Genomic DNA, 26,230 nt, shown 5'->3' with positions numbered 1-26,230 from the left:
CTTTGCTTTTACTGTAGAATCATATGTAATGTCTTATTGCCTATACCAGATACTTCTATTACCTATAGAAACTGTGCATCTGAATAATTAACTCGGAAGACTAACATTTTGGAAGAGCAAGACTACTTTTCAGTTCAACTAATATAAATTAAAATTAACTCAGCATGTTTCATGAATTAGATAATTCTTCAGTAATGCAATAATGTTATTTTCATTTCCAGAGCTAGTAAGGGAGAAAAGAACACTGTTGTGTCCTCTCTCCCCACCACACACAGACTTTTTCAAAGCAGTGCTGGTCCTATTTGCGGTGGCACTGATAGGAAATAAGTTTTATAAAAAGCTTAATTTATTGATTTGATTCGTGGCAGAGGTCACTATTTGAAACAGTTTCACTATATTTCTCTATGGTGTTCTTAATCCTGAATAGACTAACCCCACAAAATCAATTTTAGATTTTCTGAGAACAAAATATAAATATTGGTCTCATCTAACCTTCAGCTCTGAGGAAATTTATTCACTGTCCTTTTAAATAAAGAGATTTCTCAAAGTTGATTTAAAAGTCTTTGTGATCCTTTCCTACTGCTTTATCTGTGTAGATAGTGCAGTCGTTTCCAAATAACTTAAGATTTTATTTTTTTTAATAATTTTTCAAAGAAAAATGCTATTATGCAGTTTATTGTTTGACTTATTTTTTAGTTCATTCTCATGCCCTTAATTAGGAGGTTAACATGATTTTGAAAGGGTGGATTTTGTTTCTCTTACTGACTAATGACTTGTGGAAAAACAAATCACTTGAGTTAAGGATAGTGAGCTGAGATTTTGTTTTTGTTTTTGTTTTTTTGAGGAATGATAAATTACGTTAGGTGGGCAGATGGAGTTAGAGTCAACTAGCTGTTGGCAGGGAAGGGGGATTACTGATAAAAAATTGTAATGGTCATCCACTTACATATATTAAGGAACGTAAAACTATATTCAGTACACTAATATTAAAGACCAGACTTTGTTTTCATAAGGATAGAAGAGGGCTAGAAGGAAGAAATAGATCAAGAGAAAAGACTGGGGGCAGCAATTGGACTTGGAGAATAAAATAATGCCATTGGATTGAGGAATACCTTCCCCTCTCCCTGTGATAGACATTAGGCTGCCTTTCCTCAACTCTGCTTTTAAAATCACTTAATGGAAATTTATCTCCATCAACTTTTCTATTCCTTGTATATCTCTAGACCAGTGGCTTGGTATGAATCGCTAGGACAATAACATCTGCAGATTGCCCAGTGAGCACTTCATTTCTGTGCTCAGTAGTGTTTGTTTAGTGGTGAGCTCTCAGGCTAGATACTTTCTTGGACACCTACTGTTAGTAAAGTTGTCTCAGTGGACAAAATTAAACTGAGAGCTAGGGAGTTAGAATGGCCATTGATAACGACCAAACCTAGCAGCACTTGACATATGGGTTAATTCCTCCTTCCCGGAGCCCGACTTCAGAGCCACAGAACACCATCTCTCAATGGTGAGACCCTGAATGTATATATCCAGCAGGCTCTGGTTGGGAATGCACTAAAGAGTTCTATCAGACCTGTTATTAACCCCCTTGAGGTAAACCTACTGATAGCTGGCTCCTTTGGTTTATTAGGCTTAAGTTATGCCTGCTTGTAGGGTAGGGGAGTAAAAAAAAAAAAGGGGGGGAAAGGGTTTTTAGTAATATTCTTACCTAAAATACTCTTTTGATCTTTTTTTAAGCACCATGATTTATTATCTGTGTTGCTTTCCTTCCCCAAATGTTCATACTTTCCATGTAAAATACTCTTGAGTATTTTGAGTGTTACTCTTACAAGCCTTTCTCAGCTAGACTTCTCACCTGAACCAAAAAAGACAAAAAATTACTTTTCTTAATCCTCCCAAGGATTATATATAACCAATAGCATTCTATTAGTTAATTCATTCCATGTAGTACAATATAATTCTCTAAGTATAATTCCTCAGGCCCCATCCCAAACATAACAAATTAGGAAATCTGGAGGTAGGACCCAGTGCACATGAAAATTTGAGAACCACTGTTCTAGAACAGTACTTTAATGTGCTTACAGATTATGTAGAGATCCTGTCAGAATGCAGATTCTGATTCAGTGGGTAAAAGTCTGAGAATCAGAGTTTTTAACAAGTTCCCAGGTGATGCCAGTGCTCCTATGATCCAGGGTACCTATACATATATTTACCACAAAATGGAAATTACAACTGCTGATAATTGGTACTTAAATGTTACCTTTATGTAAATAGTAGTAACGGTAATAATAAAATGGACCTACGAGCTTTAGCAAAAGAAGATGATTATAGATAAGAGGACCAGAGAGATTCCCAGTAAATGACAAGACGAAGTAAGGAGAATAAATAGCAAAGAGTTTCTGAGAATACTGATAATGATGAGACGTTGGAAATTTCTATTAGATAAATGAAAGCAAGAAGTTAGAATATGTAACATCATGTGTACACTGTGTTCCATCCTACAGAAGTTATGTACTGTTCAGAGTGTCAACTGCAGAGACATTGAAGGACGTCAGTCCACACCGCTCCACTTTGCGGCGGGCTATAACCGGGTGTCTGTGGTGGAATACCTGCTGCAACACGGAGCTGACGTGCATGCTAAAGATAAAGGGCAAGTACCAGCACTCACCGGGGCCTCTCTGTTCCTTCATCTGGCCTTTGCAGGAAAATCTGAAAATATTTTTAAGATAGTTGGTAGCTCTTTTATTTTCAGAGAAGTCTGTTTGCTAACATTGGCTTAAATACAGCTTCTTAATTTCAGTCAAGACTTTATGATTAGCATTTATGTAAAAAGCTGCATAATGCCTTTTTATTATTCTGTAATGACCAAGGAGATTACAGCATTAGTGTGATACTGATTTTTAATGTAAATTTTTTAGTTTGCATTGAGGATACTTGAATTATTCCAGTTTATCTTAAAATTATTTTTCTTTAAAAATGTATATTTCTCAGTTCTAGATATTGAGTATATAGATGTTTGTTACATTCTCTGCAATTTTAAATATTTTTGAAATTTCCTCCCTTCCTCCCCCTCACAAAGTAATTTCATTTCTGCTTTCAGATTTTAGGTTCTGTAACATACAATCAATAAAATCCCATATGCAGTTCAAGAAATTTATCTGCTATATGTAATAATTTAAATTAAAGTGTATCTTTGTGTTGTGTTACTCATTTAACTTTCCATTTCAGAGGCCTTGTACCTTTGCACAATGCATGTTCTTATGGACACTATGAAGTTGCAGAACTTCTTGTTAAGCATGGAGCAGTAGTTAATGTAGCTGACTTATGGAAATTTACACCTTTACATGAAGCAGCAGCAAAAGGAAAATATGAAATTTGTAAACTTCTGCTCCAGGTATATTTAAGTACTTACTGTGGACGGAGTGTATTATACAAAATATGTTTATGATATTTCTAACAACTAATATAAAGTTAAACTAGTAAGGAGGTAGGAAGCAAAGTTGTCTAATTCTGAACCTGGATTTCAGAATAGATGTCATGAACACTATAAGCCAGCTTTATTTAGCGCTGATGAAATTAACAGTACTGGTTTTTCTATACTGGTACCGATATAGATACTTTACAGTAAAAAAACAAGAGTATAGTTACATTTATACTTTACACAACGTTGAAGTTTCGTGAAAACTAAAAATAGCATATGTGAAAGGTAATTTTTAATGAGATACTACCTTATTTTGAAAGTTTAAATTTTTAACTGTATTACTGCATTATAAAAGCCCAATATTTAACTGCTTCTATTTTTTATTGTAAGTTTTTGTATATTAATTAAGCATTAATAACAATCATGTTAATCTTTAAGGTAAAGTCTCTTAGTATCATTAAATGTACTATTTTCTCATTGACCAAGGGCAAACTTAAGCCATTTCCTCGCTTTCTGTTTTTCACATGCCCAGCATGGTGCAGACCCTACAAAGAAAAACAGAGATGGAAATACTCCTTTGGATCTTGTTAAAGATGGGGATACAGATATCCAAGATCTACTTAGGGGAGATGCAGCTTTGTTGGATGCTGCCAAGAAGGGTTGTTTGGCCAGAGTAAAGAAGTTATCTTCTCCAGATAATGTAAATTGTCGTGATACCCAAGGCCGGCATTCAACACCTTTACATTTAGCAGGTAAGTGGATGAAGTGTCTCAGATTTAGGCTGGTGAAATGTAAGATTCATTTTACCTGAATAAAATATTTCCTATAAGTAATCTTGAAAGATTAAAATCAAGTATCTTCTAGTACTTCCATCATACTCTAGTGTATTTGTACAGGGCAACTGTACTTCACGTCCACTTTGGTACCAGCATGTTATATTCACTAAGAACAATTGAAACGGGCTCTGTCAGTCACCATGTGCTTTGGAACCTCTATTCCAGGTCATACTGTGTGAATCATCTTTGATGTGTGTGTTTTGACTACAGAAATTTCAAAAATATGCCTGTTGAGCCATCCTTCCTCGTGGGAAGCTAAAGCTTTCCATTCTTCTGATGATAGCTGTTAAGCACAAGCAGAAAACAATCTTTAAAGTCTTTCAGGAGTTACATAAACCTCTTGCTCAAGTTATTCGTTGTGTTAGTTTGTTAGGCCTGCCTTGATTTACCACAGGCTAAGTGGCTTAAACAACAGAAACGTATTTTCTCACACTTCTGGAGATGTTGGCAGGACTGGTTTCTTCTGAGGCCTCTCTCCTTGGCTTGCAGATGACCACCTTCTCTGTGTCCTCACATGTCCTTTTCTCTGTGTATATCCCTGGTGTGTCTGTGTTCTAATCTTCTCTTATACGGACAACAGTCAGATTCACTTAGGGCTAACCCTAACAACCTCATTTGAACTTAATCACCTCTTTAAAGGCCTTATCTCCAAATACAGTCACTTTCTAAGATACTAGTGGTTAGGGCTCAACATAGGAAATTTGGGGACTACAATTCAGTACGTGGCATTTGTTCTAAGATTCCATTCATGAAAGTGGCACAGTATATCTTTTTCAGCTGTATTAAAGATGCTAGGGAATGGGCCATTAAAACACTGAGCTACAGCTAGTACTTCAGTGGAGCTGCATCATAGGCACATTTGATTCATACAAGTTTATCTGAATACATACGGTTTAAAAAGAGAAAAAAAGAATGCAGGTGTTTCTTGCCACTTTGTGTAATGTGGGAGATGGAAGTGCACAGTCTTCTCTCAGTTCCTTTTGGTCTCACAGTGTGAGCAGCTATGTTCCTAGTTTTTAAGAGATAATTTTAGTGTATGTGGTTTTTACCTTTAAATTATGACCCCATGTAAGTTAGGACCCCACTGTCAGTGGAAAAGAATTACTCCATCTGTGTGTCTTTTAGACACATTTTGAAGTGATAAGCCACAAATGCTAACAAGGTGAGAAAAAGCTCTCCTCCTCCTCCTGGCAGTCAGGAGTTTCTAGTCCCTGTAAGACAAGATGTAGCCTGACCTCTGATTTGAATTGTGCTGTGCATATTTATTTATATAAGCTTTTTGTATTTTAATGATAGCTTATCTAGAACATTTAACATTATTATTTGTCTGTGTTGTACTTGTAAGTGGCAAATATGTTGTATACACAAAATATTTCTCCTCATTTATGTGGTATTACACCTTGAGACCTGGAAGGACTTTTGAATTTGGTGTAGTACTTAGCTTATGTTAGTTTCGTAGTTTTGTTTTTCTTTACTTGACCTTACTAAAGTTTTTTTGCTTTAGATCATTCAGCAAAAGGCTTTTTAAAAAACTACAGTGAAAATGAATGTGAATAAAGTATTTTGAACTATTTTAAAGTTTCAGGTGATACCCGGTTTTACGTTGGCAAAGTTAAGTTCCAGATTTACTTTCAAACTATGGTTGTCAAACGAAATATACTTACTTTACCATGAGCATGTACTAAGATAGCTGAGTTCTCAGGGTGACAGCTGGGGAGTTATGGTACATTTATAAAATGCTAAGTTTTACTTCATGGCTTTAGCAGCAATTGGTTCTGCTGCCAGACTTGTAGAGTTGTGTACCTCTACATTCTCTCTAACAAAAAGCATGTCTTTGTGGCCTTCTGGGGATATGAGGCCCTGAGACCCACACTGGTGTGTTTTCTGCTCTGTCAGCCACTTGTGTTCCTAACTTGGCTTTTATATAGATTGGGTGCCTTTTGCTTGCAGCTTTGAGACCATGTATCTGAGTTCAAGAAACTGTGTATACAACAACCATGAAGGCAGGGACTTTGGTGGGAACATTTTAAAAGGAAAGATTTAAGTAAATCAATCAGTATAACTTTAGAGTCTCTAAAACAAATGGGTATCATTACTGAAAGCTTCCAACCTGAGGCCAGTGGGCAATTTTTTCCCATAAGATAAATCTTTAATAGACTCCTTTGAAGAATTTCAGATTTCTATAAAATCTCTTATTTTTAAAATCATGTCTGTTCTTTATATATAGATATATACATATGTGTAGCTATTTTTTATATGAAAAAGTGAAAGTAATTTTACTTCTTTTCTTAACCAGCTGGTTATAATAATTTAGAAGTTGCAGAGTATCTGCTGCAACATGGAGCTGATGTGAATGCTCAAGACAAAGGAGGACTTATTCCTTTACACAATGCAGCATCTTATGGGGTAAGTTCTTCCATGTTACCTTTAAAAATCTCTGAAATTTTCAAAGTGAGAATCAGTATTGAAATTAAAAGAGAATTTAGTTTGACTTTCTAATTTTACAGAGAAGTAAATTTGAGAACCAAAGAGGTTACTTCGAATTTTCAAATCTAAATCTGTTGTAGCTTGCTGTGTGACATGCAGCACATTTTGTCTTTCCTTGTACATATCTTTTATTTTCTGTGAGATGTTGATGATTTTATTTGTTTGGGGCCCAGAAAACCCGCTGGGATTCATACGAATTGGTAAAGATCAGATGCATTGTTCTTGACTTACAATATCCTTGAGTAGTAACATCAGTACTGACCATCTTCAATTGAGTAATTGAGGACGATTGCTGGTTTATAAATTGATGTTTAGCAGTTATAACACTTAAATAAATGAGAAACTGTTTATCATTTTAGTTTTAGTTCCCTCCTGTGTAGAATTCTTAACTATTATCTAGTTTCTCAAATTATTAAAACATCTACTGTAATTTTTAATCAACCACCCACAAATTGTGATGGTGGGAAGAAACAGTTTTTCATTTCTAGAGTAAATTTAAAACTATGGAAAAATAGGTATATAGCTACTTTCTTTTTAAGAACTAAAGTGTGATGAAGTAATATTTCAGACTGTAACAGGAGTTTTCTCTTTCACAGCACGTAGATGTAGCAGCTTTGCTAATAAAGTATAATGCATGTGTTAATGCTACGGACAAATGGGCTTTCACTCCTTTGCACGAAGCAGCCCAAAAGGGACGGACACAGCTTTGTGCTTTATTGTTGGCCCATGGAGCTGATCCTACTCTTAAAAATCAGGAAGGACAAACACCTTTAGATTTAGTTTCAGTAAGTCATGGGCTCTTTGAAAAATCTCACTGCTTTCTTTACTTTGTAAAATTCACTTGGTATATATAAAATGTCTTCATGGTGAATGTGGCAAAATCTGATTTTTAGCCCAATTTAAATTTAGGACCACTTAGGTAATATAAAAAGTAAATAGAATTATCAATCAGTTATTGTATGCTGAGTGCTTTTAAAAATGGGAAAAAGAAGTATAAGGTATAGCTGCTTACATTATTTGGGAAACAAAACAGGCAAGGCCTTCAGTGAATGCTGTTACAGCACACAGAACAGAAGATGGTACAGGTCCATGGGCCTTATGAACTTACCAAGCTGGGAACATTACCCTCAGGGTGCAGCTGCAAGGTCTTCTGCTGTAGAGATTTTCTTCCCTCCCAACACTGCCTCATCCCCAAAATGTTATTGCTTACCCTACCAAAACTATTCACGGAACAAGTTTGTTCCTCCAGTTTTCCCTGGGAAGTCCTTTTTTCCTTCCTCTCCCAAGGAAACTCCTGTAGGTGTCTCCATTGTGGCCTCCATCTCTCCACCTGTGACACAGGTGCCTCTCTTGCCTCTGCCACTAAGGACGGTGACCCAGAGCAGTGGAGGGAAAGGGAGAAGAGGTTCTTCTTGAGGTGGGAAGGAAAAGGAGTCTGTCCTGCAGACTGCTTTCTACTGAGAGAGATTCCAGTGTTGCAGGTTACATTGAGAAGCTGATTCAGTTCAGCTGCATTGAGAGTTGAATAGAATTTTCTTAGCAGGCTGACAACCCCACCATATTTGTAACATTTCTTCAGGGAAATGTCCTTCCAGTTCCAAACTACCTTAGAAGTGAAATTTTCTAATTTAATCTGCCCATATGTTAGTCCACCAGCTATAATTAAGTGACATTGAAACAGTGCTCTAGAGAACATGCGTGGGCTTTAGAATCAAACAGACTTGCCTTAGAATTCCAGCTCTACCACTTATAATTGTACAGTCTTACAAATTGTGTAACCTCTAAGCTTCAACTACCTGATCTATAAATGGGGAAAAAATAGATCTGGTTGATATGAGAATTAAATGAGGTGATGTACTCAAAGTCCTTGGCATGGTATCAGATACATAAACAGTGCCCAATAAATTATGCTAATACTATTTTAAAATGTTATATACCAACTGTGAGTGTCTGATTCTAGTTCATATCTGCTGGGTTTTTGTCATATTTTTAAACGTGTTCTGTGGAGTTTAGCAGAATTTTAAAACTTGCTTACTGCAGGTTTTCTCTCTCTCTGACTTGTGCCATAGGCAGATGATGTCAGCGCTCTCCTGACAGCAGCCATGCCCCCTTCTGCTCTGCCTTCATGTTATAAACCTCAAGTGCTCAATGGTGTGAGAAGCCCAGGACCCACCACAGATGCTCTGTCTTCAGGTCCATCCAGCCCATCAAGCCTTTCTGCAGCCAGCAGTCTTGACAACTTATCTGCCAGTTTTTCTGAACTGTCCTCAGTTGTTAGTTCAAGTGGAACAGAGGGTGCATCCAGTTTGGAGAAAAAGGAAGGTGAGACATTCAGCCAAAATAACTTAACGTAGCCACATATTTGTTGTTTGGATTGCTAAGGTCTTTTTTTTTTTGACCTTAACTACAACTGTTAGTATCAGATTAGTTAACATACCTTTTATTGTTTTATTTACATTATTATTAGAATTCCTAATGAAAGTTTCTCCAAGTTGAGAATTCATGAGTGTTCTGCTGCTAACCTACTTTTTAGATATAAATATGCTTTTTGAAAGGTATAGAAGTGCTTTTACTTGAGTAGTTATGCCTTTATTTACCTCTTCCAGTGTATTATTACAGAATTATGAAATACTTTCAACCCTACATCAAAATACCTAATTTTGAATATCACTTTAAAAAAGAAAAAGACACACATACCTACAGTCTATTGAACTGTTCTCTTTACCTTTTACCTGTCAAAATCCATCTCACTCTATGCAACATGTGGACCTTGTTTTCAAAGTTTTTTTATAAAGTAGTTTACATCCTCAAAGGTAGGGAAACTTTTTTTTTTTCAATTAGATATAATTGACAGAATTGTATTAGTTTAAGCTGAATGGGAACTTATTGTAAAGATACAGTTAAAAATAAAATTTAAAAAAAAGATTTCTTTGTAACATGAGAGTGCCCCATTGTTTAACCCTTTCTTCTAATGATGTGGAAATTTTATAGCTTTCTCTTTGCAATTTTTAATGTTATGCTTAATATTATAACCCAAATGGCTATTAATATTTTGCTTCATCTTTACAATCTTCATGCACATAACAGTATCATAAAACTTTGCTATTATAATGTTGATGTACATTATTCTGACATGAAATTTTATATGTTCTGATTTTTTTATTTTCCAGTTCCAGGAGTAGATTTTAGCATAACTCAATTTGTAAGGAATCTTGGGCTTGAACACTTAATGGATATATTTGAGAGAGAACAGGTAAATACATGAATTGTTTTGCTTGGTTTGATATTTTTTAGAACCTCAAGGGAATAAGTGGGACATGCTTGAAATACTCTGAACCATTCAACCTGTTGACAGGTGAGAAGGATTTTTTTTTGAGATTGGAAATCAATCTCTTCTAATTTGGCTTAATCTTGGAATATCCGTTCAGTTTATTAGCACATAAAAATTGATTCTCATATAGTAACAGTAAAATAGCTTTCTTGAATAAGTTTAGCCTATCCAGTTCTTAAAAGTAAGTTATCCTTGAACTCAGCTTGTTCAGTTCTATTGTGTCAATCACAACCCATTCTAAGCCTGACACTTCTCCAGCCATTATGGAGAGGTATACACCAACTATATATCTGAGCTTTTCTAGACCAGTCCGAATTTAAAGTGTTCTGTCAGAATATAGTTACTGATATTTTGAGTTCAGAAAATAAAATTACTCTAGACTTTTACCCCTAAGGAACTTTGGGTCTAGTTACGGAGATATGATAGGAACATGTGAAGAGTTAAGTTTTTGGTATAGAGAGTAAAAATTCAAAGAAAGGAAGGGTTACTACAAGGTGGACTATTCAGGGAAAGCTTCATGGAAAACTTGTAAATAAAACAGATTTTTTAAAAATGTCTTCAGTTTCACACAGTGGGAATAATATATTTGAGGACGTAAAAGGGTTAGTTTGAACAATGATGCTGAAATATCAGTCAGCATAGTCCAGAGTCTGTAGGAGCATTACATTAAGACATTGTACCAATAGGTTGAATGCAGAGTGATGGTGGAAAAGATAAAATAGTGTGCCTAAATGTGGTTAATTTGAGGATGCATTTTTGTTTTGCAGTTTAGTTTTTCTTGGGTCCTTATGCTAAATGAAAATAACGGTATTTTTGGTAGTTCGTGACTCAGCTTTGTTTAATTAGCTGCAACTTCTCAGTTTCAGTTTAACAACTGATGTGCTTTTGTTTCTAATCTGTTCAAAATAATTTGCAATAAATGTATAAATCTAATACATTGTGAGAACACCAATATGTGAATGTCTTCCAAACGAGTCTTCTAAACAGTTTCATCCTCTTTTGTAAGATCACTTTGGATGTATTAGTTGAGATGGGGCACAAGGAACTGAAGGAGATTGGAATCAATGCTTATGGACATAGACACAAACTAATTAAAGGAGTTGAGAGACTTATTTCTGGACAACAAGGTATTTCATTTTAAATCATTCCTGTTATTTTAACAGTTTCTATAAAGGCAGCCCTCAACTTACTAAATGATAATTTTAAAATCTGTAAGAGAGAGTCCACTTAATAAGAAGCACACTAACTGGGGATCCATTTATTTATTTGTTTTTGTCTTGTGTGGAAGGTAGTTAGGTTTATTTATTTATTTTTAAATGGAGGTACTGGGGATTAAACCCAGGACGTTGTGCATTCTAAGCACATACTCTGTCACTGAACTATACTCTCCCCACCAAGAGTATTAACTAGGATTTGGGAAACCTGAGATCAGATCTTAAATCTGCTACTGTTAAACTCTGTGAACCTAAGTGAAGTTTCTGGGCCATTCAGAAATCTGGGTGTTGCCTTAAATCTGAAGTTTTTTCTGTTATTTCCATTCTGAAGTTACAGTTCTAAAATTGTGTTGTTCTAAGAGGTCTGGAATTTGGGTATCTCATGTGGTAATATAATGGGTAATGACTAGGTGGTCAGGCCTTCCATAAAATAATATTGTGAATCTCTTTGGTTGTAAATAGTTACATTCTAAACACTTACAGCTAAAATATTGGGAAACAATAATGTTGTAACTGAGGAAACAGTGAAATAAAGTTGAATAATATTTTCATTTGTCCTGAATGTTGATACTTAAGGAAAATACAAATTGCATTTGTTCAGCAGATATTAACACTTCCTGCATATCAGGTCCTTGTTATAAAAGATGAATTGTTTTAGGTTTCAAAACTATTTTTTTAAGTTCATTGTTAAACTGAGGGAATGATGTATCCTGGGGTCAGAAGCATCCTATAATTGAAGACCTGGCCGTACAACTGGGGTTAAAAATAAACCTCCATTAGCAAAAATGAGGGAAGTTTTAGGGAAGAGTGTATGCTAGCCAGGATAGGGTCCATCCCTTGAAGAAAAAAAAGAGAGAGCTTTGTAAATTAGGTGATTGAAGTTAAGGAATGCTTTAAACTAGAACTCTGGAATAGAACTGATTAAAAGTAGATGCTCTTTCTTTGCCTGGTAGGAACCAGGGCAAAATGTTTAACATGGGAGATAGTCTTGGATATTTCTAGTATAGAAGACAAAATTTTATAAGATGAAGAGGAGGGACACCTTATGGCTGCCTGGAATGTTAGTATGAAGTGGAACTAAATTCCTCTGTTGTGGACTGCCATCATGACTACTAGGAAACACTGCAGATCTGGTAGGATAGCAGTTAAGTCTGTGTTGAAAGGCTCAGGAAACAGTGAGGGAGACTGATACACTGCCTCCAAGTGTCAGAGGTACATACCTCCATACCACCTCTGGTCCTCTGGTCATTCTGGTAACATCCAGCTACGATTGGGTAGTAACTTTCATTCCTACATGGAGGAAAAATGTTACAACACGGAATGACTGTGTCTGACCTAGCACATCAGGGTCACTTTCCTCCATAAAGTTACCACATTCCTCATCTTTGTTTGAAGCCAATATTCTATACCTATATTGTACTCAGTTTGTAAGCTGGAACCAGTGGCAAGCTTCTGAGAGTCTCTCATCTAGCTGACTTAACAGCCTTAGCTGTCATTCTGTGTTATCAAGTCAGTAGGTTACTTGTCCTGATCTTTCAGCACTGATGTCTTCTTGGGGCTGCCCAAAGATGCCTTAGTCAAACATTTGTCACAGTCTTTATTCTGTAAAATATTCTCTTTTGTATCGTCTCCATACTTCCTATAGACTTTGTAATTCAGCCATACCTAAAAGGTTTTATGAGAGTTTGGCATATTGGTGGTAGTCGTATTATTCAGACCAGAGCAGTGCTCTTAATCTCCATAGGCAAAACACCATGCATTTACCCAGTAGTAAAGGACTTGAGCCCTACCTGGGAAAACGGTGGCACTTTGGAGATCTTACAGAGATTAAAGGAGAGTTGTGTTACAGACAGAACAAAGAAATTAGAAAATTCTGTATAAGATTTCATTTTAAAAGCTTTTATGAGAGTAAAGATACAAAAATATGTATGATTTCCGTGACTGTTGACATTCAGAAAATATGACAAATTTATTGCTAAATTAAAAACTCTATTAATGGGTTATAATAAGCATTCCATAGTTAGTAAACTTTATGCCTTCTCATTCTAGGATGATTTAAAATTACCTGAGACCATGGAGGTTTCTGTCATGATTCTTCCTCATTTTTACAAAAAATAAAGGAACTAAATGCTTGAAAGGGCGGCCTAGTTAGTAAAGGAAATAATTTGAAGAAGAAAACATTGACAAATAAAAGATAAAGACCAGGAAGACTTTGTGAACTATTCTCACAAAAACCTTAGGACTTCTAAGGTCAAAAATTAGTAATCTAAATACAGTGTGGTATTCTTATTTGCATCCTGGAAAAGAAAAAGGACGTTAATGGGGGAAACTGGTGAAATCCAAATAAAGTCTATAATTAATTTTGACAGGTGTACTATGGGTGTATAAAATGGGAACATTAAAGGAACATTAATGTTCCTGATGGTAACATTAGGAAGTTGAGTGAAGGGTACACAGGAACCCTCTGTGCTCTCAGCCTTCCTGTAAATCTAAATTATTCCAAAATAAAACGTTTTTTTAAATGGTAGTAAGCATCCAATAAATCAGGTGTTTATTTTGGGCTAATGTCAATTGGTTTTTTGGGCAAAAAAAAATTTATTTACCTTCAAATTTCATTTGATAGGTCTTAACCCATACTTAACTTTGAACACCTCTGGAAGTGGAACTATTCTCATAGATCTGTCTCCAGATGATAAAGAATTTCAGTCTGTGGAGGAAGAGGTATGTTCATATACCTTAAATAAATGTTGGTTCAATAACTAAATTTCCAGAAAGTTTCCAGATCTACTAGAACATGTAGCAGTTTTTAATTGTTCCTAACTCTTTACCACCTGGAAAACTTCTGAAATTAGCATTTAAGGTACACTATCTTTGTAAACTTTAATTCTAATAATTTGGTTCAGCACTACAATTAATATTAACACAAAATTCTGTTGGAGAGAAGATGGCTAATATTCTCCTCCTTCATGAAGGCAATAGCAAAGCCCAGTATCTTAGATAAAACCCAGAATATGTGGTGCTGCTTATCTAGGAAATTTTTTTCTAGCTTTCTTTTCACGAAACTCTTGGATTCACTAAAATCTTTGAATAATGCCTTATACTCTGAAGAACACTATACCCTATGTTTGTGAGTTGAGCACAGAGATATAAAGTTGAGTGAGATTTAGTTCTAAAGCTCAAGAAACTCCAACTCTCAATGAAATACAAATTGTGCTTTATTAGAACAAAACAAATGGGAACAAATCTTTAGGGTTTTTTTTAGTATGTCAAGCTTCGTATGTTTAGCTCACCCATGCATCTGTTTGTTTCTTTTTTTTCCTTTAGTTTGCATTATATAATTTTCACCTATATATATTTTCAGATTGTACTAGCTAATAGCTATCTTTAGAAAATAGTACTTGTGAACTTACAGAACTCATTCCTTAAACAGCAGAAATATTAGAAACCCATTTTGTATTCTCAAAAATAGAATCATATGCATCAAGAACCATAATCAGAAAAGATATAAAAGCTAATGTACATATATTTGAAATATTTTCTCATCAGATGCAAAGTACAGTCCGAGAGCATAGAGACGGAGGTCATGCAGGTGGAATCTTCAACAGATACAATATTCTCAAGGTAATAAGTTGGTGAAAATAAAGTTTGCTGAGAACATAGTTTTCAAAGCCTAAAGCCATGATTATATTCTTTCATAAGAATATAATGATCTGCCCATCCCAATAAGTCTTTCATGTGGCCCCAGGAGATATCTTGGGAAAGAATATGTCTTTGGAAGGTTAAGATCCTCAGATCCCTGTACTGCTTTCATAACCACTAATTTATCTTCTGTTGAGCATATTTAAGTTTAAGGATTATGCTTTATCTTGGGGTAAAGAAAAATCCTGTAGGTTTAGGGTTTTAAATATATATACACTATTATTAATATATAAACTGCTATTGTAACCAAGTTGAATTTTTTTGTGGCTCATGGGAGGACTTCTGTCTTTATAGTTACACCGTAACTATTTATGGTTTGCTTGTTTTTTTAATTTTTCCTAATTGTGGTTACTCCAGGTGTCTGTGATTCCCCATACATACCATTTTTTGTAATTTTATTGCTCCCTCTATACCTTCTATCTTTCCAAAAGCAGTCTTTAAAAATGTTTTAAAGGAAGTCCTGTCTCTTATTGGTGTGTATCAGTTACTCTTCTCAGGACTTTTTCCAACTTTGCTTGTTTTTCTGAGCTATATAGCAAACAAAACTGCATATTCTACTGGAGATGTATAATGATTTTGTATTAACTACATTGATAAACTCTTAATAATTGTAAATATAAGACTTACAGTTAGAATTAAAATGTGGCAAATACCTTTCTAATACCTAAATTTTAAACTCAAAAGTTAACAATGTCAAATCTTTCAGCCATGTTGTATTACTCTTTCACAATAATATACTGTTATGAGTATAATAATAGATGTCATATTTTAGAGTTGTTGAATTCTAAATCTGTTTGTCAAGATTGCTATGTTCATACTATTAGAAATAAGATTTACTTTGTTTTGTTTTGTTTGGTGGAGAAGGGGGAGGTAATTAGGTTTATGTATTTATATTTATTTGTGTATAGAGGAGGTACTAGGGATTGAACCCAGGACCTCAGTGCATGCTAAGCATGTGCTTTGCTGCTTGAGCTATGTACCCTCCCCCCAGAAATAAGAGGCAAAACAAGCACACATTATTCAGGTGTAGGGTCATTCTTCTGGGAGTTGTATTTTATTAGGTCATATCATAGTATGACATAAGATGACATCTTGAGATTTCTATTCATGGACATATATGTAATAATTTTTAATAAGATAAATAATTATGCCTACTACAGGCAAATTTCAGTCAAGCAACTTTGTAGGCAGTAACAAACAATGTGTAGAGGTTTGTTAAGGGTGAGGGCAGGAGAGAGGAAATGTATTTGATTTCCAAAGTATTGAATTTGGGAAAGATAATGCTGTTTTCTTCCTCTATAAAATGTTTTAATGCAGTATTTAATGAAAATTTTTTCAATGATAAAACTTTTTTTTTTTTAACACTCATGAGAGCTCTTTATGCCAGTTATGTTCCTTGGTTGTGTCTGTGGTGGTATTCTGAGTTAATTTGAACCAAGACTAAAACCACCAGCTCCCAGATGTGTTGTAGGACCCGGAGGGGGCTGAAGCACTTTACATACAGCTAAGAAACAACAGTAGGATTGTGAGTGTTGATCCTGGAAATACTCCTAATGAAACCAAATCCATCTTTAACTCTCCTCCAGACAAAAATCTTAGTAACGGAAGAATAGGAAAGGGTCGAGGAAGTTAGTAGTAGGTGGGTATGGTGGGGGTGAGGGGGTGGCTGTTTCAGATATTTTTAATTAAAAACAGATAACGATGGTACTTTGAGCCAGATAAAGCAGAAGGGTGGGAAAGATACCATTGTCTGTCTTATACTTCTCTACAGAACTCAGCATGTCTGATTTGGAGATGTTTTAGTAATAATTCTAAAACAATGAGAAGTGTTTTAATCAATTAACAGTACTCTTAGATAAGCAATAACATCCTACTCTGTCAGTACTCTTAGAGCACAGGGAACTATATTCAGTAACATGTAATAACCTAAAATGAAAAAGAGTATATATGTATAACTGAATCACTATACTCTACACTAGAAACTAACACAACATGTAAATCAACTGTACTTCAATTAAAAACAAAACAGTACTCTTGACCTTTATATATAGCCATATGTAGCTTTCTTCCCCTTTGTAGCTTTTTATTTCCAAAATGTAATTATATTTTCATCTTTATGGTTAGGACTCAGTTTTTTAGTTGACCAAAAATAACATATAATTTATATTTCAGAGAAACGTTTTGCCTCTCTTCTGGCCATATGTGTAGCCCATTTTTGGTGAAGATTAACAAATAGCTAAGTAATTATGACCTAAAGATTTTATTTTTCTGGTTTCTTAGATTCAGAAAGTTTGTAACAAGAAACTGTGGGAAAGATATACTCACAGGAGAAAAGAAGTTTCTGAAGAAAACCACAACCACGCAAATGAAAGAATGCTATTTCATGGTAAGATTACTCTCTCCCTCCCCTACCACCATCCTCTTCCACATTCGAGTTTTTGGTCAGGTATGAGATAATGATGTATTTGTATGTTCCTCATGTCATTTTAAAAAAATAAACATTATTTCTGTAAATTTTGACATTTACATTTATATTTTCAACCTCTTTTCAACAGGGGGGAAGTAATTTAGGTTTACTTATTTATTTTTAATGGAGGTACTGTGAATTGAACCCAGGACCTTACACATGCTGGGCATGCACTCTGCCACTGAGCTGTACCCTCCCCCCCCAACCACTTTTGAAATTGCATATTTTACAATGGACAGTTTGTAAGTAGAATTATCTTAATGGGAAGAGTATAGAAATGAGAATATTGACTATTAATATTATCCCTTATAAAATAGATTTTATTATGATCATTCTGAAAAATGGTGTTTTATTTTTAACTGGTTGATTGAATTAAAATTAAAAATAAGATCTGAAATTCACCTCAGAAGAATATATACATTCTATTCTGACTTTGATTCTAAATGTCAAGGCTACATTTAACTTCAGTTAAAAGCCACTGTCATTGAATCTGTGGAGTTTTCTGAGAACTTTTGTTGAACTGAGAGCACCATTACTTGTCATTCTTGAAATTTCCTGTTTATGTTGCAGCTTGGCAGGGTTGATTGATCTTTAAAGTTTATAGCAAAAATGAGTGTAGATATTAATAGTGTTTATCAAGTCTTCAAGCACATTATAGCTTCAGCCTGTTTCTTTATTTGGCTTAGACTACAGAAAATTTTTAGAGACTGGTAAAGTTCTATAAGACACAGCATTTAAATTTCACAGTCCCCTGGAAGAATGGCTATAACAGACTGAATTGGTATGTAATATCTAAATGGTACTTCTTCCAAAATCCTAAAATCATCATGATACTCTCTTGGCACAGAGCATATTTATGTATTGACTTGATGGTTGTAATGAATGATTTTTTTCTAGTTTAAAATAGAAATGGACTTGGTTTTTCCAAATTAATTCGAATAAGTTATTCTGTTCTTCAGTATTTCTGTAAAGTGGAATTCAGTGTATTTTCCTGTCCCTTTATGAACAGGGACACTGACTGATCTTGATGAATCAGTTAGCTGTGTTATATTTGCTTTTCCCAGTCCCCACTCTCACCCCATTCCCTGGCCTGGTTCCTGTGCTCAGTACCTCTTCCTCTTTGGCTAAGCTCCTTGTTGGCACACATGTGAGGAAGGAGGAGAAAGAAGTTAATATGTAAGAAATGAAAGGACACACTACATTTACAGACGGAATCTGGTATTAGCAAGTGATAAAAGGCAGAGAAGTGGACGGATAGGAGAGAAGAGGTATAAAGAAAAGAATGAACATGGAAGTCACTTGGCCACTTTTGACATCTAGAGAAAGCACATAGATGTGGGTGTCACTGCGTGGCCTAATTGCATTCAGCTTTGCCATACGAGGTGAATTATAAGACTCTTGGTTCTGGGTTTGTATGAATTTGGAACCTGGAATTTGATAAAGCTAGCATTGATATTTTAGGTGTTCTGTTCATTTTTCTAGTTGAATCTGTATGTGTCCTTATTTTGTCATCTGCACCACCACCCTATTAGAAAATTCATTGATTCTAGGAACTCTTCTAAAATAACTAATTTATTCTCAAGTAGTGAGCCAGCTGACAGTTAACTTGTTATATCCTTCTGTTTTGATTCTGCTTTATTGTGGTTGTGGTATGTGTATGTTGAATAATTTCACTTTAAGAGACTTTAGTCTTTGTTGTTTTTCTTCTAAGATAAAATTTTATATGTATTTTAGGGTCTCCCTTTGTGAATGCAATTATCCACAAAGGCTTTGATGAAAGGCATGCCTACATAGGTGGCATGTTTGGAGCCGGGATCTATTTTGCTGAAAACTCTTCCAAAAGCAATCAGTATGTATATGGAATTGGAGGAGGCACTGGGTGTCCAGTTCACAAAGACAGGTCTTGTTACATTTGCCACAGGTAAGAAATCACTTATTCTCATTTACTTTTATAAGAATCAGATAAGAACTGGCTTTATACTTGATGTTTTCAGGGCAAGGCATTATCTCGGACAACTTTAGGAATCCAAGCTAAGCATGTTTCATGTTGCTTTTGGCCCTCTCACCACTTATAATAATTTAAGCTAATATTTATTTAATGATCTGTATGGGCCAAGCACAGTTCTAAGCACTCGATCTATTCAACTCATTTAATCATTAGAACACATGGTGCTTTAAAGAATATGGAATAGAACATATCAGTGAGCATGAAAGAGATTTTATTGTGGCTCTTGAATATTATAGGACTCTGGCCTCTGAACGTCTAATATTCAGATACTAACATGGTATTACTTGCTACACCTAATCATTTCATGGCAATGCACGAGGGAGTCTCTCTCCCACCATGGTATGATCTTAATCCTCAGTTTGTCATATCATTACTTGAAAAGTTACAATAAAATACATCAGTCCCTTCAGAAGGCACCGTATTATCAAAGAACTACTTTATACTTTTTTCCCCTACTTTTAGTTACCCTGGTCTAACTCGGTTGTTAAAATCATTCAGATAACTTGGCCCTAATTGATAAAATGCTCATAAGTAAATAAATTACCTTTTGCCATTGGAAAAATCAAGCAAGATCAATTACTGAGATTTATTTTGTAGTTAGGGCACTACTTATACAGACCTAGAACAGTAGCTGTCTAACATTAGCAAGCTCACAATCACCTGTAGAGCTTGTTAAAACAAATTCCTAGGCCATGCCCTGTGAGTTGTTGACTTGGTAGGTCTGGGCTGGGGCCCTAGAACTTGAATTTCTACTGAGCTCCCAGGTCCTGCTGAAGCTTCTAATCACTTACCTAGAAGCCCTAGGGCAGTAGTTCTCAGATTGGGCAGCACATTGGAATTACCTGGGAAGCTTTAAAAACTACTCATGCCTGTGTCCCACCCTCAGAGATACTCATTTAATTGGTCTGGGGTGTGATGTGGGCACTGGGATTTTTAAAAGCTTCCCAGCTGATTTTGAAAGGTTGCCAAGGTGAAGGACTGTAGTCCTGAAGGGAAACACACTGTTTATATTTTGTGCTTATTGTTTTCCCCCTTAATTTAGACTCAAATAGGTGTCTATAAAGTCAGCCTTGCTAGGAGTGACCTCCTGCCCACTTCTATTTTAGATCATAAGTTGGGCTGGTTAGGGGGCTTGTAAATTTTTAAGATTCTGTAAATTGAACACTGCTATTTTTACTTGTCATTTATTCTTTGGAGGTTAAATTGTTCTGATTATTAGTAGTAAGTAGTGTTCTAGTACCTCTTCGCACTGTCATTGGAACATAATGCTTGGTTGTCTGGAAATAAGTTTTATTAACTTAAGATTTCTCTATGCTGGATTATCATGGGACTGATTGTGACTATAATGGAGAGTCTATTAGCCATGCAAAGAAGGTTTCTGGAAGACATATTTAGAATAAAAATTATATAGCCTGTCTTTGGACAAAAGGACATGAGAAAATTTTCCAATGTGAAAATTTGAGTTTGAGGCCAATAAAGAAGTGTCTTTAATAATCCGGACCATCATAGTTAGAGCTCTTTGGAATGTGTGTTATACGTACAAAGTTATCACAAATTAAATTCCCAGAGTATTCAGGAACCAAGTTCTTAAATGGGAAAGATGTCTTAGGAGAGACAAATGCTTTCATCAGCAAATAAAATCTGATAAATCAATCTTTCCCAACTGACAAAGTCTCTGCTAACAACTCAACATAGCCTCTGGAATCAAAGGTAAAAGATCACTCAATCATGATGATGCAAGATGAAGTACAGATGAGCAGTCCATATGAAAAACATCTGTAAACCGCTGCAGAATCATCAGTCCACCAGATCTCCTGTTACCTATAGAAACAATCAAGTAATTTTTGTAAAAAGTTCATTGGCCAATCATAAGCCTGTGGGGAATGGGGGAGTAATACTTAAACCTCTGGTGAGGGAAGACCTATTTGAAGAAGTAACCTTTTAGCTGAAACCTGAAAAATGAATGTTAATTGGTTGAAGAGTGGTAGAATACATACCATTCCAGATGGTAGAGGAAATAGTATGTATGGTGGCTATGGGGTAAGAAGGTTTGGCCTGTGAGAAGGAAAAAACTAATATGCCTGGGCATAATGAACACAAAGTACAATTCAGGGATTTGGAGCCATTGTAAGGAATTTGGATTTTCTTCTAGGCACAGTGAGCAGCCTCTGAAAGGTTTTAAACAGAAAAGTAATGTGATCTGATTTATGGTTTTTGAGTTTTGTTGTTTTTCCCTTAATCGCTGGTTGCTTGGATGGAAAATAGTTTAACAGGAGTTAGAATAGAAACAGAAAGACTAGTTTAAAAGCCATTGTTATAGTCCAGGTGAAAATTTTGGTGATGTGGACTTAATGGTGACAGTAGAATTAAGAGAATGGATTTCAGACATATTTTGACAGTGGAATTAACAGGACTTACTTGGATAAATGTCCATCTTTGTAAGGCACTTCATGGAAGCCCCTTAAACTTCCTCCTCCCTCCCACTTGGACTGTGATTTGTGCTTTTGCTGGGATACAAACAGGAAGGCAGAGCCTGCATCTCTGTGAGATTATTACATCTCTGTAAGATATTGTTTTATAGTTAAAATAGGGATTAATTAAAGTGACAAATTCTTTCATTAGTGAGAGTAGTAGAAGACATTCTTACAAAGTTTTTTTAAGGGTGAAATGATAAAAAACAATTATAAGCATTTATGTAAAAATGCATTTAAAAATCTTATACATTGTATGTACATGAAGAAGATTGTCATGTACTGCTTTGTCTTCCTTTTTACATGTTACAGGCAGCTGCTCTTTTGCCGGGTAACCTTAGGAAAGTCTTTCCTGCAGTTCAGTGCAATGAAAATGGCACATTCTCCTCCAGGACATCACTCAGTCACTGGTAGACCCAGTGTAAATGGCCTAGCATTAGCGGAATATGTTATCTACAGAGGAGAACAGGTAATTCAGTTTTATTTGTTCATCTTCAAAAATGCTTTAGAGCCATACTTTAACCTCTTACTAATCTTTTAAACTGACAATGCATATTACCTTAAAAACTGGATTTGTTTTTACCTTTTATTTGGAAATTATTTCAGACTTACAGAAAAGTTGCAAAAATTGTGAAGAGAATTCCCTTATACACTTTACCCATGTCTTGCAAATGTTAACATTTAAGCATTCTCTCTCTTAGTCTCTTTTATCATTCTCTCCCCCCCTGTGCATATGTATATGTGTACACATATTTTTTATTCTGAACTGCTTGGAAGTAAGTTATAGGCATGTTTCTCTACCTTTAAATACGTCAATGTGTATTTCTTAAAAATAAGGGCATTCTCTTAAAATTGTCAAAATCAGGAAAATACTGTTAATATAATATTATATCTAACCTACAGACTTTATTGAGATTTTCAGTTATACTGGATCTTTTTTTTTTTTTAGCTTCTGTAAAGTATAATTAATCAGAATCCTATATAACTTAATAGTTAACCTCTCTGTAGCAAAGAAATATGTAATTCCCTCCTGCTGTTAGTGACAGATCCAGTCAGAAGCATCTCTAGAGCAGTTTCTGAACTGGGGATATGTATCAGACTCAGCTCAGTTACTAAAAACAGACAAACACGTGCTTAGTACTCATCCTTGACCTGCTGTTCAGAATCTAACGGATTGGAGTCAAGGTAAGGTTTGCAGAAAATGCCCTTTGACAATACTGAGCCACAGCACTAATTTAGAAGATTAGGAATCCTTATAAGAGATCTCCTTTCAAAAAATTTGTTTACCAGTATTTGAATTAATCTTTCTCTTCCAGGCTTATCCTGAATATTTAATTACTTACCAGATTGTAAGACCTGAAGGTATGGTTGATGGATAAATAGTTGTTTTAGGAAACTAACACCACCGAACCTAAAATCATCTAAGCAGCTGGTGGCCTCGTAAGTTTTACTCCTGAGAAAAATCATCTGGTCCACAAGCTTGTGGCAAAAGGATAAAAAAATGTGAAAGAGTTTTAACATTCTGACTTGATAAAGCTTTAATAATGTACAGTGTTTTCTAAATATTTCCTGTTTTTCAGCACTTTAACAGATACCATTCCAGGTTAAACTGGGTTTGTCTGTACTAAATTATAAACAGAGTTAACTTGAATCTTTTATACATTATGCATTGATTCTAACAGAAACTGTAATTCCCCTCAACAGAACTCATTTTACTAATATAGTACTGTGTTCTTTAAAACACAGCATTTACACTGAATACAGTTTCATTTGTAAAACTGTAAATAAGAGCTTTTGTACTAGCCCAATATTTATTTACATTGCTTTGTAATATAAATCTACTGTTTTAGAACTGCAGCGGTTTACAGATGTTTTTCATATGGACTGCTCATCTGTACTTCATCTTGCATCATCATGATTGAGTGATCTTTTACCTTTGATTCCAGAGGCTATGTTGAGTTGTTAGCAGAGACTTTGTCAGTTGGGAAAGATTGATTTATCAGATTTTATTTGCTGATGAAAGCATTTGTCTCTCCTAAGACATCTTTCCCATTTAAGAACTTGGTTCCTGAATACTCTGGGAATTTAATTTGTGATAACTTTGTACGTATAACACACATTCCAAAGAGCTCTAACTATGATGGTCCGGATTATTAAAGACACTTCTTTATTGGCCTCAAACTCAAATTTTCACATTGGAAAATTTTCTCATGTCCTTTTGTGAAAATTAGAGCAAGTACTTCTATTTTTTAGAGAGGCTAATTTCTGCCACTGAACAATTATAATGTTCTTTTCATGAAATTTAAATAGGAAGTTGAATTTCAGAGATGGAAAGGGTAATCTTGAAATTTTTCCAGTATGTTCTAATTACCTGAAATCTAAAGGGGAAAAAAAAGTAGCAAATGGGAGTGGGTAGTTTTTTCTCCTAAGTATTTTCTCCCTGTTCTTTTCCTCTGGTCTTACTGTTATACTGGCAGCCAGTGTATACACCATAGATAAGCTCAGCCCACAACCGTGAGATGCAGGTGTCCCAGTTCTCTCCTGACCTCCTGAATGGGCAGGTGCAGTGAGATGGGTGCTTCTGCTCCTGGGTTGCCTCATCATAATGTTACTCCCAATTGGAAATACACTTTGTTTATGTACCACCTGGTGACCGGCCTTGTTTGGCAGCTGTTGGAGGGGAATGCTATCCCATAAAATGCCATTCCTATTTTTTAGCATAAAGCTATCTTTTCTATGAAGTATGCTAAAGCATCTTGGTACAGAGACATGAGTTGCAGCTTGGCAGTCTATTTATTGACTCTGGTTCCTTCAGAAGGCTGGCCAAGATTGTTATTACCCTCTTAAGTCTTTGTTAATGAGGATGTTCCCTTTCACTCTCTGTACCAGTTCAGGTTTGTTTTACATTTTATTTGGTCTCTAAATTAACTGGGCCTTTGCAGTAACTTGTACATAAAGTGCTAGAAAATCATGTTTCTTGTCTTGAGTAAGAGTTAATCACAGCAAATGCATATCTGCAGTTGTTTCTATGATATAAATTGTGATCATTATTTAAGAGGTCAATTCCTGACCATGAAGTGCTTTTATATAGCTCTCTAATAATTGCAAATGTGATCCTAAAGTCATTTCTTGGAACATAAATGGAGTATGCCAAATTTTATATAATTTTTCAGGTTCTGGAAGCTTCCAGATTTTTTAATTAGAAGATAATGAAATGAATTAATGGAGTTTATATTTGCATACCTTATCTCTCAACATTTAGCCCATATTTCTCACCCTATGAGTGAATCTGGAATTGCTTGTCATGTAAAATCGTCATGGTCTATGAGTTTACAATATTGCAGCCTGTGTTGTTTCATCTAATCCATTGCTTAATTAGTGTGTTGTTTTTCTATGAATGATTATATTGTGGGTAATACGTTAGCATGACAATATTTCGGATAGCTTTTTGTTTGTTAGGAGCTTGGGGGGGGTTGGGGGGCTGGGGATTTCTTTGAAGTTTTTGCATGAAATATCTTGCTTTATAATGATGGAATTGCTTTTTCTTTTGTCTTGTAATTTTTTTTGAAGAGATTTAACTTTCTGTGTGAGTAGTACTATTATATCCATCTTGAGTGTCTTACTTGTACTGTATCACATTCCATACCCTACCCTCATTTACTTCTTAATAAACTGTTCACTTGTTTTTCTGGGTAGCATGGTAATTACTGGAATAATATAAATGTGTTGAATGGTCCTTGAGAAAATGGATTAAGATTACAATAAACCACAGTTGTAGGAAAACAATGTAGTTCTGAGTCTAATAGTGATAGAGACTGCAGTTTAAAATTCGAAATACTGAATGTCATTGACCATACCTACTCGGATGCTTTAAGGTAAAAGTAGCTATAAGATGCTTTTAGGTATTTTGTCCATCCAACACAAGTTTTGGCAAACCTTAAAGCTCATTCCTGGGAAATCTATCTTTTTAACCTATAAAGAAGAATATATTTTTTGTCTTTTGTGTCATATAGGAAGTCTCTTTAGAAGTTTACAAATCTTAAATTTAGTGGTATTAATACTCTTAAAAGAAAATACAATAAGGTATGTATTTTAGATTTCTTTTTTTTTTTTTTTTTTTTTTTTTGTCTTGTCATGGGGGGAGGTAATTGGGTCCATCTATTTATTTATTAATTTTGGTGGAGGTACCGGGGATTGAACCTGGGTCTACTACTGAGCTATACCCTCCCCCCTTTAGATTTCAATATGCTAAGTGTCTATGATCAGTTCCCTGCTTTCCATAAGAGGAGAATATTG

General features: G+C 35.2%; 1 protein-coding gene across 2 annotated transcripts in view; it reads left to right on the top strand.

The window, feature by feature from the left end:
* The window catches only part of TNKS2 (tankyrase 2), a 56,990-nt gene extending 31,279 nt beyond the window's left edge, over window positions 1-25,711 (top strand). The window contains exons 14-27 of one of the 2 annotated variants that reach the window (XM_032491328.1): window positions 2,505-2,650; window positions 3,229-3,394; window positions 3,954-4,173; window positions 6,554-6,663; window positions 7,341-7,529; window positions 8,814-9,066; window positions 9,915-9,997; window positions 11,082-11,202; window positions 13,913-14,010; window positions 14,836-14,910; window positions 17,269-17,374; window positions 19,190-19,376; window positions 22,247-22,403; window positions 23,251-25,711. In XM_032491328.1, coding sequence (XP_032347219.1) covers window positions 2,505-2,650; window positions 3,229-3,394; window positions 3,954-4,173; window positions 6,554-6,663; window positions 7,341-7,529; window positions 8,814-9,066; window positions 9,915-9,997; window positions 11,082-11,202; window positions 13,913-14,010; window positions 14,836-14,910; window positions 17,269-17,374; window positions 19,190-19,376; window positions 22,247-22,403; window positions 23,251-23,313 — 1,974 coding nt within the window. In that variant the 3' untranslated portion in view covers window positions 23,314-25,711. The remainder of the gene's footprint in view (window positions 1-2,504; window positions 2,651-3,228; window positions 3,395-3,953; window positions 4,174-6,553; window positions 6,664-7,340; window positions 7,530-8,813; window positions 9,067-9,914; window positions 9,998-11,081; window positions 11,203-13,912; window positions 14,011-14,835; window positions 14,911-17,268; window positions 17,375-19,189; window positions 19,377-22,246; window positions 22,404-23,250) is intronic. The other variant, XM_032491329.1, reaches the window with a different exon arrangement.
* The last annotated feature ends 519 nt before the right edge of the window (window positions 25,712-26,230 follow it).

The sequence above is a fragment of the Camelus ferus genome, chromosome 11 (genome assembly GCF_009834535.1).
Source record: "Camelus ferus isolate YT-003-E chromosome 11, BCGSAC_Cfer_1.0, whole genome shotgun sequence".
Classification (NCBI taxonomy): Eukaryota; Metazoa; Chordata; class Mammalia; order Artiodactyla; family Camelidae; genus Camelus; species Camelus ferus.
This window is presented reverse-complemented; position numbering and strand designations above follow the sequence as displayed.